Source organism: Macrosteles quadrilineatus, unplaced genomic scaffold (genome assembly GCF_028750875.1).
Source record: "Macrosteles quadrilineatus isolate MER2022 unplaced genomic scaffold, UCM_ALF_1.0 Scaffold_9__3_contigs__length_116548681, whole genome shotgun sequence".
Taxonomy (NCBI): domain Eukaryota; kingdom Metazoa; phylum Arthropoda; class Insecta; order Hemiptera; family Cicadellidae; genus Macrosteles; species Macrosteles quadrilineatus.
Window position 1 is genome coordinate 55,409,079 of NW_026542602.1, and position 19,518 is coordinate 55,428,596.

General features: G+C 34.6%; 1 protein-coding gene across 3 annotated transcripts in view; it reads right to left on the reverse strand.

Annotated features, from left to right (window-relative positions):
• Window positions 1-17,292, reverse strand: part of LOC129004343 (zinc finger protein basonuclin-2-like) — a 174,188-nt gene extending 156,896 nt beyond the window's left edge. The window contains exons 1-2 of one of the 3 annotated variants that reach the window (XM_054432905.1): window positions 17,042-17,292; window positions 5,954-6,039 (exon numbers count right to left, since the gene is read on the reverse strand). In XM_054432905.1, the coding sequence (XP_054288880.1) occupies window positions 5,954-6,039; window positions 17,042-17,111 (156 nt within the window). In that variant the 5' untranslated portion in view covers window positions 17,112-17,292. Of the gene's footprint in view, window positions 1-4,089; window positions 4,461-5,950; window positions 6,040-17,041 lie in introns of those variants that run through there. The other 2 variants (XM_054432904.1, XM_054432903.1) reach the window with 2 other exon arrangements.
• Window positions 17,293-19,518: the final 2,226 nt, after the last annotated feature.

Consider the following 19,518-nt stretch of genomic DNA (forward strand, 5'->3'; position numbering starts at 1 on the left):
TTACCAAATGTTTAACTATTTTTGCAGCGATACGCATGTAAAATAATTTTTTCCCAGATATTACAGCCACATCATAAAGCGTAGACTACAGATTACCCTAAAATTATTGATCAATACTTAGTCGATATTTTTCAAACATGACCGGTCAAAAAACACACAAAAACCGACCTTAAATTATACAGTAGAATAATAATGCTTTGTGCAGTATTCAATCTCAATATACAATTTAAACCGAAACTAAACATTCGTCTGATACCAAACTATATCAAAAGAATGTCAACATAAATTTATGCATCTTGTAAAGATTAGCAACACAGATATTGAGCTCAAACAATTCAAAATTTGTCAGCGAAATCTGCAATACACCTAAACCTACCATATATCTGTTACACGTTCTAATACAACGCATCCAAACACTTGTAAAAATTAGTACCACTTTTCTCTTAAACAATTTGACAGCAAAATCTGCACGCTACACGCAATGATGGGATCAGGTTACCATGAGATACCAAACTGACAATCTCAATCTCATGTCCACAACTGCATCTAATGAGATCACACGGTCCCGGGTGGTCCGATGAGATATGAGATAGACTTCATCTCCAGAGTATGGCGTAGTGAACTGTAGAATGCGTGCCTTCTCCACCCCTAGGCACGGGGTTCGGTTACCCGTCTTGCTAGAAACATGATACTCTAGTTTTTACCGATAGTTGGCAATTGCGTACAGGTCCGCAAAAAGGTTATTTTGCACATCGTGTCAAAAGAGGACAAAAATTGAACTGGATGGCGATAGTTTGCAAGTAAAAGAGCTATTTCACCCATCCCCTTGGAAATAAAATTTCTCGTTTTCTGTGAGAGATCTTGTATACAGGTTAGCAAAGGTTACCTACTAAATTATTCAAATTACAAGTTTTTTTAGTTAGGCTATTTTGCTTGGTATAATTTGTTACACTTTTGACATGTTTTGTGAGATTCTAGGTTAGAGCTACCAATGTTTAAAATGTTATTTATTTTACTTTAAAGGCATTTTAAACATCCTTTACTTTGTGGTTTTAATACAAGGGGACGAGATACAGGCTTAGTTTATATAAATATCATTATATTTAAGTTAAAATAGTTTTAAAATAACAAGTATTGACTTTATTCATTGAAATGAACGTGTACCGAATGAATACATAACTTAGAATTTGTCTTTAGCTGAACGACAAAGGTTACAATAATCTGTAAATGAGTATGTTTATTTATGTAGGTCTACATGCGTTTCACACAATGAATATTTATGCATAGTAAGCGTTTTTGTTGTATACATTTGCATCAGTGTTTAAAATATTTGAACAAAACGCCTATTGAACAAAATTTGGAAGAAAATAGACATGGTATTGGCTGAATTAAAAATTAACTGTGTTCTGCATAATCTCATAAATTAATGTGTCTCATTTGGTAAACAACATACACGTCGATTTTTATCTCAAGATAAGTTCCAAATATATTAGCTAATTACGCTAAACAAAAATTATTTGCAATGGACTGCAAAAATAATGTTGACTGGTGTTACTCATTCTTATTGATAACTATTGATAGCAAAGTGTAATTGAATGTTCGTTAATTTAGCAAAAACAAAATTCACTGACGTATTATATTTCAAACAAAACGGCTATATTGTGATACAGCACAAAAATATAGGTAAACAAGTTTTCAAATTACCAATTATAGTGTAGTTTCAGTAATATTAGTAAAGTAAATCGTATAAAATCGAGTCATACATTATAATAGACGCCCCTGAAGTACACATTGAACTTGAAACACCTAACAGAACAAAATTGCACTTGTAAACCTTCATTCAGTTAAAAAGATATTTATCGTAACGATGTCGATTTTTAGTTACACCAGGTTAAGTGAAACCACGATTACTAGAAAAATACCAACGTTTCAAATCAGGTGATGTGTGCTAAAACATAACATACAACATGTAAGTTTTGGGGGGTTGTAGCTTGAAGCCCCAAAGTTTTAGGGAGGCGCTGATGTCCCGAACTTCATCACTGTTGTTACACCAAGCGTCGATAGACTACCTTCTGTTTACAATGGCTATTTACAAACCTACAAACCGATCGTCATTATCCATTTCGGTTTGTTATGGATCTTTAGGAGAAACGGGGGCTTCAAAACAGAACCAGTGTTTATAGGACAAAGCCAAGTGTTAGAGAATTTTGTGATAGGAGGTCGAGGAAAATTTAAGCTGAGTCTATATGTAATTGTGATTTAAGAGCTAACAATATTTTGCGTTTAATGAAATTAGAATTAGAGTGGCACAACTATATATAAAACACTACAGGATTGTGGGATTCTATTTTGCAGCTTAAAAAACGGTGTTGTAATGAAGAAACTATGTTTAAGAAGTAAATAAAAATATATCCATGAAGTAGAGTTAAGTTAGTTCAGTTACATCTTAGAGAAAAGGTAATAGGCCTAACATATTTTAATTGTCATTTATTTGTACTAACTTTGAATTTAAAAGATTATACCAAATTTATGTGATTTTAGTGTACCGTACTGCAAAATCTTTTTCTGTAAATTATATATGTGAGTAATTTTATTTAACCCCGTTTTCTATATACAGTAACCAGCCTTTACAAAAAGGTCGTCTCTAAATTCACAGCCACAGACAATATTTTTATTTCTTTTCATATATACGCTTTTAGGTATAAAATAACACTTTAAAATTTACCAATCATATAGAATTTATAAAGTTTTAAGAGAAACCTAATGATAATTTGTAATTAAAATTGCTCTGTAATTTCAACCTTTTTGATGATGTAAAACTGTAGTTACACTTTTATTGTGCATACTTCAAAACCAACTTTAAGCACAACATTTTCATTTGTAGTTCAAAATGTTATATTCAACTTTTAAAATTCAAGCTGGTACTCTACTGTCTTTATTTGAAGCAATAAACCGATTCAACGCATTTCAATAAATTGCAAAATTCATATGCGTAAAAATTCCGCTATAGCGAAATTGCTTGTATTTTATTATTCATAATTTAATACACGATAAGCAAGCCGTCCACAATTCACCTATATCCACGGGGCTGCAATTTTCTTGTAAACAAATATTGTATACACAGCCATAACGATTTCGCGGTCGCCAACATATTCGACAAGATCACCGTCGATTATAAAGTGATTAGTATAAGAAGAAAGTAATAAGTCTTGTAGCAGGCTGATTTTATCACAAACCGGACTGGTGAGCCACTGCCTTTATAATAAACAAGAGCAGTTATTGCGACCGGCCTTCTTGATCGCGATTATTTAAATATAGAGCATTGTTACGATTCGTCCAATCGCCGACACATCTCCGAGATTCAAAAGGCCGTGGAGTTCTTGTGTTGTTGTCGCTGGAGTTGTGTTTGAGATAATTTTGAAAGTTATCTGTGTAATTTATTTAAGGTTAATCGTAAAATATTGTTTGGATTTATTTAGTTACACTTCTCTTGCAGTTCAAGTAAGAACCGTTCAGAATACATTTGTTCATTTAGACCCTATTTAATGGTTTTTGAGATACAGAAGTAATAATCGTGGCGAGAGTTCTTCGAACAAAATTCGTTGTGAGCTAAAAACATTTACCGATTAGTGCTAATTTTAAACTATGTTAGAGGGACAAGTAAAGTTAATTTTCATAAATATAGAATATAGCCTATCTAATTCGTTCCTGCTTTTAATAGTGTCATAGTGAAGAAAAGAAAATTGACTCGAAAATTGATATGCAAGTAACTGACGAGCATATTCCTGATGTATTTCCTGCAGGATTTTAACCCGTTTATAATGACAACAATAACAAAAGTGATTTTTACGGTTCGATGATGCGTAAATAACTTTGTTATTCGAAAGATATAAAATATTACTTAATTTCGTTGTGGGTTAATGTTTTCCTAAGTTTTGCAAGATTCGACCCCAAATCCCAAATGCAAACAAGCAACAAACATTTAACCACGCATAGGTAGGGTAAATCCAGTTTCCCAACACGACAAATTTCACCTGATATAAATTGCACATTTTTTTAGGAATCAACAAAACTAAATTCTCCACTCACATTGAGAGGCCCCGGCATCCTCGGCGGTTTCCCCGGGGGCACCAAGTAGTCTGGGAGTTTCCCATTCATTTCCCCCGGTTTCCCCGAGTTTTCCCCAGAGTTCCTCCGCATCTGCCTCCTTTGCGACCTCATCGCCTCCATCTCCAACTCCAGGTGCCTCAACTCCACCTCGGCCACTTCCGGTCTCCTAGGACCCATGTCCGGTCGTCCGAGGAGTTGGTTCAAGTCCTTATAGTGGAAGTTGTTTCCCCAGTTGAACTTGTCAAAGTTCAACATCGGGGGGTTCGCGTCGCTCTTCTCGTTCTTCACCCTCTCGATGGTCAGTTCGTCCCTGTAGCGCCCCCCTGGCTCGAACACTCCCCCCTTGTGCCCCTCGGGCGGTCCCAGAAACGTCGGGACGTTGTTCTGCATCAGTAGCATCGGGGGTGCAGAAACACTAGGTTCATTTTGAAACTTTTTCACAATTGTATTGGGTTAATATTTATTGCACATGATCCACCACTGTTTAACCACCAGAGTACCTACTACAACCCTTACCTACACAGAATATTCAATATAGAATTTTCGTCACCTAAACACAAATACGAATCACTTTTAAAAAGTATCCCGCAAAAACATATTAGTACGCTTTAGATTAGTCTTATCTATTCCACTATCACTGATACGCCGCACTTGTTTACCAAGTCACATCACAACACAAGTCGATCACTGTACAGCGGTGCGCGGTGCGCTAACTACGACAATTTGGCACTGTTTAGATAAAACGAGCCGAGCGGGACGGAGCAATGCGTTCGTAAATTGGTGAAGAAAAAAACTGACGTATATCGAAGGTGAGATGGATGAGTGACACGGCCGCCGCTAGGTAGCAGCACAGTCGCTCCCTCTCTCTCGCTCCCCCCTCCACCGTTGCGCGCCGTCGACAAAACAACATAACCCTTGCCTCTATTTGAGCACCCCTTATTTGGAACCAAAGAAATCGTCAGCTCGTCTTTTTGTTTTGCTTCGTGTTTTGTTTGGACCTCGCCGGCGCTCTCGACTCCTGCCGGGCTCTTAGATGGACGGGTGAATAAATATACAGTCAACACTAGTAGATTAAGTGACGAGGTACTGTTGAACTAGGGATTACAGAGATGAGTGACTTAGATTAAATAGTAAAGAGTATTCTATTTTAAAGGCAATGTGAATAAGGATGCCTCTGGGAAAGGGATGTTAACTGGAAAGATAGGAGGATAGGATAATACTAATAATTTTCCCGTTTTCGTACATTGTGTTGGGCTAAATATCATGTGTATTGCACTACAAGGTTTTGTAAGCACCATTTGTAAGGTTAATTGTAATTAAAATGAAATTATAAAATTAACATCATTCGGTTAGGAAGAAAATTAATTTTAATGAATGCTCAATTCAATTTAGTTGTCTAAATAGCATGTATTTTATTTAATAGTACGAAATACGAAAACTGTACTCAATATCTTTGAACAGTTTGGATAACATCATCGAAATGTTGAATAGTTCAAATGGAATTCGATACTCAATCAATTGATACCGCAAACGAAACTCCTCTAAAACCCTCGTTAAGAAAACCCGTAGCGTGACTCCTACGACAATTATTCCGTCCCAATCACGGCCAATTAAAATTAACTCCGACACAAGGACTGCCCGCATGCGTGTCCAATCATTTTAATTAACCCTAATGAATGCCTACAACAGGGACAGAGCCACGAATCGTCCGCAAAAAGTGTAGGAATAGTCGATACCTTGTTGGAAGGTGAGGAAGAGCAGGGTGGTGGGGGGACGGGTCAATCTGTCAAACCAGGGGGAGGGGAAGTGTCACAGCGAAGGGGAAGTAGGGGAAGCTTACCACCTCCATGACGGACGTCTGTGATTGGTCGAGCCCGCGCAGACGCAATGGAGTGTCCCCGCTCACTGGTGGACTGACGCGCCCCTCTCCTGCGACAAAACAAAGTGGAATAGCATAGAGAAAACACCACAATACACATTGCAATAGAGCATACAGTGCAACGAGCATTGAGCAAGCATATAGTTGAATGTATTGTCATGGGTGTGTGGTAGTTTATGTGGTGTATGTATTGTGTAGTTGGGCAAGTTAGGCTAAATATTTATATATTTTATATAAATTACACAACTATACAATAATAGAAAACTATATATAAATTGGTAGTTATAAAGCATAGAGAAATCATCATAAATCCAAAGAGCACACAGCATGTATACAGTTGGAATTGTATTGTTATGATCATGGGTGTGTGTTCGTTCTCCGTACGTTGGGATTTCGATGTATTTTTTAAACACATAGTGTTAAACACTTTTTCAAATTCAAAGAAGAATTCGTTAAGAAGATTATGAGTTACAAGCTTAATTCATATAAAACAACATTACTCTTGCAGTACTTAATATTTAGACAACATTTTTGATTTGTTTATACTGATACTACAATTATTTTGCTTTAATTTTATACGTGGTGGATGTATCAATACTATGGTTCTTTAGTTTAATATGATCGGCCAACTTAACATAGATTTATTATTTATACAAATACTTCACGATCCATATAAAGATGACAATTCACTTAAAAATGTAAACATAACAGTAATCAATTCTTGTTTCGAAAGCTCCTTATGCGTTTTTAAAATAACAAAAAAAAAAAAACTATACCAATACGAATACAAAATTCATTATTTCAAATTTTTGAGCTGTTTTCTCACAAAGCTTATAAGCATTTCGCGGAAATGCCACAAAATATAGACTACTTAAAAACATAGACTACATAGTTCGAAAACGCAGTGCGTTCTTTAAAACTGCAACACTAAACTAGAAAACTCCTAAACTAAAATTGTCACAATAAAAACCACAACGGCAAACAGATACAAAGGTAGTCTACGATTAGGGGGAGATCGACTATACAAACTCCCTCCATAATTAACTGTTCAGACAACAGGCTGGCCTAAATCTGGCGGGAAACAAATCATGTGTTCAACAATGAGCCACATGTTTGTGTCAAAGGGCGAACAGAACTAACAGCTGTCCAACATCGATTACAGGTGTTCGTTTATTGTTTTGAGGATAGATTGACAAAAGAAAAAGAACTGTGTGCTGAAAAAGCATTTCCCTACTGGGGAAATTATCAATAGTTTAGAAAAAAAAATGGTTATGGGATAAAATAAAAGTATTTTACCCGTGCAAGGCTTAATTGGAAGTTCCGTCCTCATTCAAATACTGGTCTAACATCGATTTAGATCAATTTAGCACATACAACGATAGTACTGAGTATGTTTTCATTTAATTTAAATGTCTATTTCACAAATTACTCACGCCTGCTAAGACTAAAATGTTACTTGAATACTTGAATACTGCATCGGTTGTTTATTTATTTATTTATTCACGGTAACACCATTTATACAATAGTAGTTAGCATAATCAATTACAAGATGGCATAATTTACAACGACACTACATTACTAATGCAACTAATTTCAAACAAAACTGAACTTGAAAAAACTTTGGGTTAAAATTCAAAATTCAAAATTCTTTATTGAGTGCTCTTATACAGCTTAACAGCCAATTACATAAGGCACTAATACACAATAACATAAATTACATGCATGACAACTACCCTACAGCAAACAGCATACAATTTTGATACATACACATAAAAAATATTAATGATGTTAGTATGATATTCAAGGAAAAACAACAGACAATAATAAAAGGCAATGCAGACAAAAAAACAATCAATGTCTAATTGTCTTAAATGTTTAACAAGCAGAAATAATTTAATCGGTCAAATATTTTGACAGCAAATGGGATATTCGTAATCTGTACAAAATAGCAGTCTGTTCATTTCTTTATACATAATCATTGCAGGGCTATACAAATTGATAATATTAGCTAGAAGAAGCTTATTCAGAAAATTCCACAAAATTGATATCACTCAGCAAATTAAATAAATTTACGAATATTATGGTTTTAGCTAAAATATTTCAGTATAGTTTGTAATTAAATTGCCTTGACTTATAAGTCAAGACAAAGTACACTACTCAACTTAGCTAATACCACTGTTTAAGAAACCAAATTATACCCATACTACGTTGAACAACAATGTTCAAGCTTCAAGTCTTTATCGATCCTTCCAACCAATCATACACAACTATCAACAACTTCCGAAGAATAATGGGATGTAATACAGTCGATGCTTGTGAACATGTCCAAGGATATAGGACGAAGATGAGGACGGGTCCTTAATTAAAAGACATGGATCAGAGGATCTGATAATGTCCTTCATATACAACACGCAAGCATCGTTAACACTGGATACTCATGACATTGGGTAAAGTCATACATGTCGTTAAACCTAATGATAATTATCCTGTTACCTCCAGGTAAAAAGTAATTTACAGTAGTGGAACTATGAGTAGTTATACACTTATTGGTTATCTAGTGAAGGTATTACTCTAGTGAAGAGCATACAGAATTACGAAAATAATTTTCCATGATTCATTATTTGATCGTTTTGATCGTTCAGTGATGACTCAAAGTAAAAGTAACAATAAAACGTGTTCTAATTAAGGGGAGTCCGAGGTCCTATCTTTAGTAATGTTAACTAAATGTCACTTTTCTCAGGAGTTAGAACAGGTATGATAGTGAAACTTGGTATACTTTTATATTAACTAATTAACTAGTCACAGACACAAGATTTTTCATTTAAAATTAAAAATAACTATTTTATGGGTTTTTATAGATTTTAAAAATAGTTGTTTAAAAAATAAAATGTATTATTTTTTTTACATGCTTCTACCAAAGATATGATGAAATTCTTATGTCTGTGTTTAGAATAAGTCACTAAGACTACATAGTAAAAATTTCACAGCTGTATGTATTACCAGTCCTGAAAAAATGACATTAAAGTTCTAAAAAGTAAAGTTGCGGAAATCGGCAAGAAAAGCCTCCAAGGGTCAACCAAGGATCTACTAGTTTTACCTTTAAAACGCCACTGCAATGTTATGGAAAATATATTTTTTTATACATTTCTAAGTTATTAATTAAAAATGTAAGTATACCGTTTTTAAGAAAAAATTATGTGCTATAAAAAGGACATAAAAAGTAAAAATTGAAAAAAATTAAAAAATGTCGGCTTTGACTCCCCCGTAAATTGCCAATTTAAAAGAGTGATAGTGTTAGTCTAACTTAAACGTCAGGGATTCTTAATACTATAATTATTAGTCTTATTCGATTTATTTAAATAATAAGTTAATCGGCCAGTTAATTGTGCCAATCACATTAATTTGTAAACCTCATCAAATATTCTTCGAACCATAAAAGAACAACAATATTGCTATCCAAACGTCACAACAGACTCGACGTTGGATAACCCGTTGGATAACCTTTGGATAGCAATGCGGTAGTTTAGTATCCATTCAGATGAAACATATGTTACAAATGTTTAAATGACGCAATACAAATGAAAACATGTGTTCTCTGTTCAGTGCTAAAGGTTGTGTCAAAACCCTAGTAGAACTTGAAGTAATGTGACAAACAATCCCAGGTCTGTGTTCAACAGAGTAGAGGGATTTTTTGTGAGTAGTCTGACAAGCTCAGGAGTCTCACACTACAGGCTGGCTACCTGTGTGCGTAAAAGCATTTTCCCTCCTCACAAAAAAAACCGAGTAGTCAATTAATTTGGCAAATTTCTTACATTGTTTAAAAGATTTACAGTAATCAACAAACACAAAGGCAAGTATTTAATTGGTGAATCATCAGTGAGAAATAGAAGAATGCAATTACTACAAAAATAATGTTTATTAAAAATAAAATCTGTGTTCTATGAATATTTAAAATTAGTTAAGGTAATTTTGGAGAAATTGCTGTAGTACCGCTGGTTTATACAGGGGTGCCAGATTATACAATCCCAAAATTATCAGTTTTTAAGGTAAAAATCTTATTCATTCCATCTTTTAATATTATATTTGCTCCAATTGCACCGCCTAAGTCCGTGCTGAATTATGGCAAAATTTATAGTCTAAATCCACCCAAAAGTGTAAGCCATTTACCAAATTAGGTAGGTCAGCGTTTACCGAGTTGCCTATAAGGTGCATTTGGTACAAATACGTTTAATTAACTGCATGGCTGATTTTTTGAACCCTTACTATAACAGCCTAAGATAACATGACTACTTAACTTTTTTTATTGTGACTCTTTATGGGTTTTTTACACTACTACAATACCTCTAATAATTTACGGATGGTGAGAGTTAAACAACAATTCAATTAAAAGTGCTAATCTTATTATACTCTAATAAAGATAATTCTTTACCGTTTTCGAGCAAAAATTGATGCAGCAACGATTTAAAATTAGACATAACCTAATTCCAATAACCTAATCAGACGTTTTGAAATTTGTCAAAAATATGCGTCGACAAAACAAGTTTATCCTCTTGACAGTCAGCTAATTAATGAGGTCAACCAACACGTTGATAACCACTGATAAACAGACTTTGTCCCGAGAGCAGCGCACAGCTGCGTTGTTGAAATGTGTATTGTACACTCATCACCGTCAAAGTGCGGTAATGTGATATAAATAGTTTGAATCGAATTATAACAATATTGCATGTCTTTTAGTGTAGACACTTCTCCGATGAGATCATTTTCATCTAGGTCACCTATAAGATATTTTGCTACGCATTTGGTGACTAGCACGATTTGAACCATAGTTTGAAATCCGTGCTCTATAGTCTGTATGGTGGAACCTGTGTCACGATCCTTCGTCTACCTGGGACTGGCCCGGATGGTAAATAAAAAGGATGGCCAAGAGACATGTTCCGCCAGACAGACTATAACCACTATACATCAACAACGTTCCTACATAATTTAATCAAGCAATCATGGATTTAAAACTACTCTACACGTTTGCACATATTTAATGAAACGACAGTGCAAAATGCACAGTTTTTGGAAACCAATTAAAATATATATCGGACAAATCGTATATACAATGGTTTGCATTAATGTACCGTTTTGATACTGACTCTATGAAACGCAGAGTTTAATCGTAATTTTGAGTTTCAAAGCTCAATCTGTTTAAAATATTTTAAAAACTAAAAGGATATCCGACAAAAATTATTTAGGTTTATTAATCAATCAGTCGTATAAATTAAAACCACTAAGCGAAATAAAAAACTATTTCGTAAAGAAGCATTTCGTCTTCCACAAAAAACCCTAACGTCCTAAAATCCAAAATTTTCCATTTCAAAAAAAGTTATGCCCATCAAGAGAAGATCACCTCCACTTATATTAGCAGTTGTTTAAGTAGTGTCTAACCGATTGTCCAGCATATTTAATCAGAAAAAAGAACACTCTCAACCAAAACATCTCCAAGATCACAACGAACTCCACTGCTATTAGACCAGCTGACTAAACGTGATGGCGACGCTCAAGTGTGAAAATTCAATCGCAATGTTTAATAATTGTTTCAGTTCCGCTCCCCCCCCCCCCCCCGGGGCCGCAAGCGATGTTATTTATGCAGCTAACCTGTACCGATTGTTCTCACCTGCCATCAGATCTAGGCCACATTCCTACTATGGTGGTCTGTGGTGTTTCTATGATCTCCATGGGGGTGTATGGGGTTTGGTGATGCTTATGGACCTGTACCGATTGTACTTGCCTCTTTCGTTATGGACAGCACCGGTAAGTCTGTGAATGCCATCGTGTTTTGTGGCAGCTTCAATGGGGTTGTATGGGGATTTAAATAATATGGTATACATCTTTGTAGTTGCTCCGTACCTACATGTTGACGTGAATTGTTCATCTATTCTATGGGAATATAAATTTTAGGTGGCAAACATACAGATAAACTAAACTAAGCAACGTTGTACCCTACAAGAAAATATTTTCATTACACAATTTTAATTTGGGTATGGTAATTATTGTTGTTTGGACTAGTGTAGGCCTACCAGCCTACCATCAAAAAATAATTTAAAAGGTTCAAAGCTCAAACAGTTATAAATATTTCAAGCTATAATACATTAAACACTAATTTTATGGTTTGTCTTTTGATAAAGTCAAGTTGCTCTAAGTTTTCTGATTGTGACACACATTTTAAACTATTAGATTCTATGGGCATCTCCAGTCAATATTTAATGGCACTGGCTAATAATAACCATCAAGTCAGAGTTAAGTAAACTACACAAACCACCTTACTACTCGCCTACTCAGCGTGCATTCATACTCTAAAAATACACACATGTGCAGGTCGGTGTACAAGTCAATAAGAACAAATAAAACCCACAATTTCAAGAGAACAAAGAATTCGAATTATTCCATAGCGGTAAAAATAAGAGAATTTTTATGTTACATTTTAAAGAATTTAAATGAATAATGGGGAAAGATTTAAACGCTCAGGTAGAAATACCATATTATACTGTTTCTGTAGTCCGAACTAAGAATTTAGTTGCTTGAAGACTTTTATTTTTTATCTTTTCCCATGTATACACGCCTTCTGGATAAATTTACATATTTAAATAATAAAATAATAAATCTACGTACCCTATCTACACGTTCTTGTCTTAACTCCTAAAATATCTTATCGCGAACAGGTGACTTAGGTTATCAAAAACCATTCTAATATTCAAACATGCTTTACAAACCCAACCAGTTACGAACCACCAATTTTGAATTCACATTGTTATTTGTTATACTTAAATATTATATTAGCCATCTTAAGATTTGAAACGTAAATTAGGGCATTGCCGTTGGAATGATAGATAAATATTTACTACACTTGAGTCTAAAACAAATTTAGATAGAGAACTCGTTAGCAAAACGTCCTCCGTAGCCAGAAATTTCAATAAAACTACCTTTTAGGTTAACCCGAAAAATTCCAATACGTACCCAACACACACACTAACATACTCGCAAACCACACAACTCACCAGAGACATGCCGCCACGGCACCACCGCTTCCATGTGTGTCGCGCGCCCGCACCTAGCAGCGACTGTCTGTGTGTCGCGGCATGTCGCGCCTGCGCTGCGACAGACGACACAGGTGACCGCCCACTGTCCCCGCCCCTGCGACACTCTATTGATATTTCCGACTGTACCGGCCAGCCTAGCCTGCGACACCCGGGATTCTTTGACGCAGTAGGGATGGGAGTGTTGGTATTTTGGGCGTGTGTTGTATCGAGGTATTTGGAAAATATAGTTTTGGTTAAGTAAACATATTTAATTATTCTTGGAACGATTGAGTTTGTGAAATTGAGGACTTGGACAAGCTTTATGTCAGTAGCTTTATGTAGCCTAGAGAAACTTCAAGCACTTTGACAACGCTAAAGTTAAAAGGTATTCAAGTTCTCAGAAGGATTAATTTATTCAAGTTGAATTTGAACTGGACATAAATTGATGAACTTACCAAGTCAAAGTTAGTTATCCCGTTAAAATACCAAAGCTTTTGACCGTCCTTTGCGAGAAAACTCAAAAAGGGAACAGTTCTGACCACCACTTTCAAAATAAATCAACGATTATGATGCATGTCCTCTGAGCACAAGCTCTTTAATTCAAATGAGTTTTCCTAACACACAAAACAAATAGAATAGACTGCAAATAGGCATAAAAACATATAAATCATAAACAAACTACACAATTACAGTAAACTCAAGTAACAATATTTTTACGAGTTTTCACACAAATATTGTCAAAATGTAGAGCAAAAATAATTTAAAAAAATCTTTAAACAATTTTGTTATCTTACCAACGTAATCTATCTAATACTTTTTGAAGGAATAAAGTGCCACCTCTCAGTCTCCTGCCAAACCAGTCATTTCAAGGGACAAATCCAAAACCCAACATCGATGCTCCCCCCCCCCCTGTCTTTTCCCTGTTATTTAGGTAATTTCAGCCGCTGCACCCCCTACTGTACATCGGCCTCAACAGGTCGTATGTGTTATTGTTATTGTTACCGTCGTCTGACACGACACAAGTTTTACTAACCTACATCTGGAAGGGAGGGAAGGGGGCATTGATTCTCCCTCCCCCACATTCTCTCTCTCTCTCTCTCTTGCCCCCTACGTCATCCCCACCCTATCATCCCATCCCCACGTGTTGGGGATGCTGTTTCGCCGAAATATAAAATAAATTCTGGAGACATCAAAAATAAGAAAGTTGTATAATGTGTATGATGTCAATATTTGAAGTTATTGCTACATACTAGGAAATAAAATTGAAGAAGTTTTTACTCTTACCTAACACCTAATTTGACACAAATGCTGGGATCACCCAATTTGTTAAATATAATTAGTCATTCCTTCGTAATCATCGTTATGTGTTTAAAAGAATATATGTTTAATCAATATATGTTGTGTGTTATATGTTTAAGAGTAAATCCCCCGAAGCATACCAATGCTTGAGCGGCATTTTAATAGAAAAATGCGTTTAACATCCATTAATCAAACACATGAATTTTGCAATGTATCCCCAATAAATAGATCCAAATAGATTAATCCAATCACATTGAACACTCAGTACAAAGTTTAGTAAATTTAATATATCAGTAACCCAAAGTTTGGTAACATTCGAAATTGTTATTCTTTCATACGAATTAAAAGTCAAACAACTAATTGATTGTTACAAATAGCCGTTCCTAAACGGCCTAGTTCACGAAGTTATCCAAATAAACTTCACAGATTTCATTTAATTTCAAAACTTAAAAATCTGAGAATTTCTGAGCATGAAAAAATTATTCTATTATAACAAAACATTGAAAACGAACGATATCGGTTTCTTGGGGCTTTTAAACGAAAAATCACAATCATCCTTGCTAAAGCATCAGCTACCCCATATATAAATCTGTAAACCTCATCAACAACTCAATTAAAGTACAAATTTTTCACACAACATCTTACCAGCATGGTAACTACAAAAATGCCATCCCTACTAATCTAATACCAAACAAGCATTTACTTAAGTCAAAACTTAGGCCTACACCTATATATGCCACCACATAAATATGATATTTTGAGAACCTAATTATATCCAAAACCTCATTAGACCTTGAAGCCAATCAGGTGGTAAAATTATGCATACATAAAAAATATGCATTGCAGTCTGCATAACTCTATAGAAGTTAATTATGTGATTAGTGTTATGGTGTTATTGGGACAGGGCATAAACATTACAAGATGAGCCCAGTTAATTATCTTTAGCTGATGAATATTTTACTTGATAATGAAGTGTATCATAAAATAGGACACCGCTTCATAATAGAGCCTTGACGGTGTAGAAGTTGTGAGTAAAACAGCTGTTCTGATTACGGTTTTGATTGAGCGCACCTAAAAAAATAGGTATGTTATTGTTTGGTCTTCTTTTATAGTTTACTAAATTAATTCGACTGCGAGTAACAGGCCTAGTAATAAATATGTGACATAAGTCAAATTGCTCTTAAATTAGATCAAAAAGGTTACGGCATGTCTTTACTCTTGATCTAAGCATTTTCATAGTATTTATGTAGAGTGTTAACACTGTTTATGTAGGTATTTAATGTAAACAATCTGTAAAGGTTGTCAATAAATAACCAATATTTCAGCATTACGTTAGTAGAACCTCAATTCTCGATTGTCATCGGGCCTCAGTTACTCGAAGATTACCTTTTTAAGTCGAAGTTCTTACGAATGTGCCTCAATAATTTTTTTGCCTTATAACAGTGGAAGTCAGTTGTGTTTTGATTCCTGTCGAAACGTGAAAATCCATCTTCCTGTGTTTGCTTCCTGTCCTGTGTGTCTGTTTGGCTAGGTACAGTACTGTAGTCAGTGTAGTCTGCCATTTGTTAAGATAGTTTTTACGTTGCATTTTGTTTAGTATTTTAATTACACTAGTTGGCTACAGTACTGTATTTTCCCTTTAAATATTACACTCTACATACTGTTTGTTTATTTCGGTGATTTTCATTGCTTTGCGCCTATTTTATATCAATATTTAGGCTATTTGTTAAGATGAAATTAACAACAATTTTCATTCGGCAAAAAAATCAATTAGGCTATTTTATTTTATTTAACTTATTTAGTTTCCCGGAGAGTATACAGCACCATTTATGTTTTTATTAGCCTATATTTAGGCACAACAGCGTTGTTAGGCCTAGCACCTTTTATAACTGTCAAATCACTATTTACCTCTGCAGAAGAGTCCTATACTCTGTTTGATTATGGTTTTGATTAGGCCTATAGGTCATCTCAAAGTGTATGTACGTTTAATTACGACATAACAACACACACTATTAATTAGCTATGCTTACAATAGTATCAATCAATAATGCATAAACAATTTACTTTTTAACTTTGAAATACCAGTACTGTAATAGTTTTATGCAATTTACATTAGGTGAACACGTTTCGAGTATTTTAAAATTAGTTGGCAGGTTATTTACTATAAAAAACATAGAAGGTTTATTAAAAGGACAACATCTTAGGCATGTGTTTCCAAATTAACTAATCAAAAGATTAACAATTCTGTGTATAAAATTGTTTCATGTAAAAAAAATATTGCCAAAGAAGTAAAAGTAAACTAGAAGTACCGGCACGCTTTTGTTTGAGGTGCCCGTCCAAGATCAAGCGGATTTTGATTCCAACATTTTGAGTTAAAGAGTTTTGATTCGCAGGTATTTATAGGCCTAATAGTAAACATTTATCTGCGTACGGTACGCTAAAATAGTTAATGTTGGAGATATGAATATTAAGTAGAGTAGTTTAGAAACATTGTTTTGGTCCTTCCCCAACTGTCAAGTTAAACCGGTTGGTACAGTCGTTACTTTGAACAAATCATCTGCAGTTTCCCAATATTGTTATTAAATATGAGTAATAAGTTATGAAACCACCTTGTATCAACAATTGCTTTATATAAAACACAATTAAACCTATAACTCTTATTTTACTATCCATAACCCTAAACACTCACCGATTCCCATCCCATAAAACTCATTCCGGTCTTTCGCCACCATCCAACGGTCTTCGCTATCTCTGTTCATCCACAGTCGGTCTACGGGCACAATCACAACACTATGTCACAAGTCACAAAAACGGCGGCAAAAGTTTAGCAAAGTTCGCGGCAAACTCTGTCAGCTGTCGCACGACCGCGCTGTTCGGTGGACAGTCGCACACTGCAAGTGTCCCCGAAACATCTGTCCCCCCACCTTCGGCGACCTTCCCCTCTTCCCCCCACCCTGGACAGAATGTCACCAACCAACCAAACGTCGGGGGCGTTCTTTACTATTGTCACCGCGCTGGCTGCAAGCTGCAAGTGCCTTACCGGCGACCAGCTTTGCCCCTCCTCTTTCTGGGAATGCTAATGACTTTGTGTGATTGAGGGACTTCGGGCGATTCTTTGCGTCAAAATTGTGTTCAATGAGCTAAGACGAGAGTATTGTATTCTATTCGCTCTGTAACTTTCAGGACATCTTTTATAATATTCTGTCACATCATGTAATTGTAATCTAAAAATAAATTTAATACAAGCGTTTTGTGCCCTCTGAAGTTTTGTTAACGGAACATTACTAATGCCACAATAAGCCAAATAATAAAAAATAGTAAAAATCAACGTTAAAATTAAATCTTTTCTTAACTTTTCAGAGGGAGTGGTAGCACATGCTTAACTTGTATAAACCCTGATATACCTTTCTTTTGATATAACTAGCTTGTTCGGACCATGATAAGTTGTTCATCATTCTTAAAACCTATTTCATCAAAAGTAGTTTAAAACTCTAAATTATTAATAGGGTACTTTAATACTTTGCAATGAAATGGCGACCATACAAATTGGGTATTTTAAGCTAAGTATGAATGGAGATGAGTATATTGCCTATCTTTACTCGAGAAACCCACCTCCAAATCTATTGTGTTCAATAGCCTCGCTATTACCTAAAATCACTAGTATACATTTAGTAGTTCAAATGTTTGGTTGAACAAATTAGAGATGGAGGAAAATTGCTCTTTTACACAAGGAAATTAATGTAAGAGAAGACGTCAATCAACTTTTGACGAGATTCCATTTTAGATAGAGAAGAGATAGGGCACTCTGGTTTTTACAATTCTATAAGATATTGTGATTGTATACACTTGAAGGGGTTTTACATTTAAGTTGCCTTCAAAATCCCCCATTTTTGAGGACACTCAAATCCATAAATCCCGAAGTACCCATGAACTTTTGAGAAAACTACAAGTCACAACCCCATAAACGATATAATTAAAATGTTTGTTATGACGAGAACCCTTGCTGAATGCTCAAACCTATAAATTATTTCATAAATTTCCCTTTAAGGTCATAATTCCTTACTAAAGGGAACATTCCATATACACTACCTAATGAATACCTCACCTGTATTAATTTGTATGTTATTCTTTCAATTTATTACTTTATTAATATCAAGTGTGATTATTTGTTTGTATTACTGTATTCTGTTTCATATATTTTTTTAACTCAAATGGGGTAAAGCCCGTGGGTAACAGCATTGACTATATAATATAGTCAATGGTAACAGTTAGTTTTTTTTATCATAAAATTAAAATTCCTGCTAAGATTGCACGACCACCAAAAGGATATGTCTGTATAATTACCTAGAACAATATTAGATGGGGGGCGGGGCCTTAACTTTATTGATAGTCAAAGATATTAGTATTTTTAAAAATATATAATTTAATCTAAACTTCCATTTTTGTTATTTTATTTACTCCTAACATTGACTGTGAACTAGTATAAATAAATAGTCAATGCTCTTAATATTCAAAAATTGCAAATAGTAATTTCCAAAAACGTACATCCAACACGTCTGTAAAACTTTATACGATTCTCAAGTTTGTAGATTCTAATCAAATGCAAAATTTAAACTCTACAGTACATGGAAATATGTAGTCTACTTATTAGAGATGATAATAAAACGAAAGGAAACTTAAATTTGAGTGCACAGTTAACATAAATAATTAAACTAACGTTTAAAGAATGAAAGTCTAATGTGACAACCGTAATTTTATTAATACTATGTACACCGGTAGTTGTAAAATTCTATAATCCAATTAGAAATTTTACCGTACTAATTTTAATTAAATAGTACGGCGTCCAGGTATGCAATATGGATACACCGTGTGTTTATTTTGCCGCTGACGCCTTTCACAACTATATTTTACCCTCCATCCCCGCTCCACTCAATTAATTAATTATAAGATACATACAAGTCTTTAAGAAACGCCAAGCCGAAGCAATTATACTATTTTAACAGCTAAGCTCAAAATAACCAATATATTAAGCTAAATATATTTATTTTCTTCTATGTACTAATAAAAAAAATCATGGTTAGACAAAACTTTAGCTGAATTAACGAAATCATCTTTAGCCTTACTTCACAATTTTTATTTGAAGCTAGCATAAACTTAGTTTATTGT